At 54.6% G+C, this 2,014-nt stretch overlaps 1 protein-coding gene across 1 annotated transcript; it reads right to left on the minus strand.

Moving 5' to 3' along the window:
- Positions 1 to 1,394: 1,394 nt before the first annotated feature.
- Positions 1,395 to 2,009, minus strand: LOC101641610 (olfactory receptor 6B2-like; the record flags this gene model as incomplete). The annotated part of the gene is made up of 1 exon (XM_004701879.1): positions 1,395 to 2,009. A coding segment is annotated over one exon (615 nt), but the record flags the coding sequence as incomplete, so codon positions are not given.
- Positions 2,010 to 2,014: the final 5 nt, after the last annotated feature.

Consider the following 2,014-nt stretch of genomic DNA (forward strand, 5'->3'; position numbering starts at 1 on the left):
GGGCTGCTCAGCTCCTCAAGGTTAGCCCAGATGTGTGGGCACCACGTCCCGAGAGCCTGCTCCTGGGGGCCTGAGACCAGCCTCCCGGTTACCGGTGCGAGTCTTGACACCTCCCCCTCCAGAGAAGGCTCGCTCCAGAGTTCGTTCCCCCACCCCATGGGGCAGGGCTTCTGGACAATGACGGGGAGGTTCTGAGAGAGCGCCTGTGCGTTATTTCGTTTTGCTCTTTCTTGGGTAGCTAGAAACCTTAGGGTCTTAATTCGACCAATGTTTGTTGACTACTTCGGGAGTTACACAATTTCCCGTCAACGTGATAAGAGAATGGAGGGGGGTGTCGAGCCCGTCAGTCAGCTCACAGCCGGATGGTCCCTCGTGTGGCATGGTTTTCTCATGAGGAGTCTGGGAACTCCCTTTCTCTTGATTCTGCCATCAGAAGAGGCAGGCCTCTCTCTCTGCCCCAGATTCCTGCGGACAAGCCACATGGAGTCACACTGATGGACACCCTGGAGATGTGTCCACGGCCCCTGGACCCACAGGACTTTCCACTCACTGGCCTATCGTCTTCCTACATTAAGCATCATGGCATGTGCTGTGTGAGTCTGAAGAGGACTTCATGGGCTCATATCAGGCTTGTGGACTTGATCTGGACAGGGCTTGGATGTTTTATTGATGCATAATTAGTTCTTGATATAAAGTTCTCTCTTAGACATTTATGAATGTCCCTGGATTTGTTGCTCTAGTCAACCTGGTCTAACACAACTGCCCAACAGATAACACACCATGCTGGGCTGAAAAGATTCAAGGAGGAACCAAAGAGACATGGTCCGACCTGGGCTCTGCTACGCACTACCGGTTACACCGACGGCCTCACATGGTCATGTGAACCTAATTCTTGAAAACTGTGTGGCGGGAGTGGGTGTTTCTATATGGAAAACAAGAGGCTGGCCTTCAGCCCAGGGCATCAGAGGTGAACACTCCTCGCTTGTTTAAAGCAGAGTTTATTGGTCTTCACCATTCCAAGAACACCGTCCCTTTGAGAACATTTGGATGCCATTGCACCGCACAGTGCAGCATGTCAGTGAGCATCATTCCCTTTCAGTAAGGGTTTGAAACATCAGATGACCAGGCACGTTTCGCCGTCCCCTTAAACATGCAGGGCACCACCAGCAGCATCAACGGTCATGAGACATCATGGAGCTATGTCACGCACACGTGAGGGGGCATGGTGTCGCCCAAGCAGCAGATGGGCCTGTTTCCAGGTTCTCCACGAGCTGGGACAGGAAGAGGGTTGTGAAGGTCGTTCTGAATATCATGACCCCAAGTGAGCATCTCCTCAGAGAGGCTGGGGTTTCCCAGCTGATGTTCTGGAAAGGCTGGCTGTCAGTGTCCAGGCTCTAGAGTGAAGCTCGATTGAAGCCCAATACCTTCTTCAAGGCGTCCTTAAATTCTTTGTTCCTCAGGCAGTAGATGAGCGGGTTCACGATGGGGGTGAGAACAGTGTACAAAACAGAGATGAGCTTGTTAGAACTGCGCGTATCGATGGCCTGGGGCCGGACATACATAAACAGCAAGGCCGTGTAGAAGATGGTGACCACAGTGAGGTGGGAGGCGCAGGTGGAGAAGGCCCTCCAGCGGCCGGTGCCCGCAGGGATGCGCAGCACGGCCAGCGTGATGTGTGCATAGGACAGCACCGTGGCCAGCAGCGGGAAGACCAAGATGATGAAGGCCAGGACGAAGTCCACCAGCTCGGCTGTGGAGAAGTCGGTGCAGGCCAGTTTGAGGATGGGGGAAATGTCACAGAAGAAGTGGTTCAAAACGTTGGAGCCGCAGAACTTGGCGCTGGAGATGAAGTAGACCTTGATCACGGAGACGCCGAAGCCGCTCACCACGGAGAAGGCCACCAGCTGCACGCAGAGCCCCGTGGTCATGATGACCTGGTAGCGCAGGGGGTGGCAGACGGCCACGTAGCGGTCGTAGGCCATGGAGGCCAGGAGCACACACTCGGTGCACACCA

Source organism: Echinops telfairi, unplaced genomic scaffold (genome assembly GCF_000313985.2).
Source record: "Echinops telfairi isolate 266 unplaced genomic scaffold, ASM31398v2 ScPeMD7_3;HRSCAF=10, whole genome shotgun sequence".
NCBI classification, from domain to species: Eukaryota; Metazoa; Chordata; class Mammalia; order Afrosoricida; family Tenrecidae; genus Echinops; species Echinops telfairi.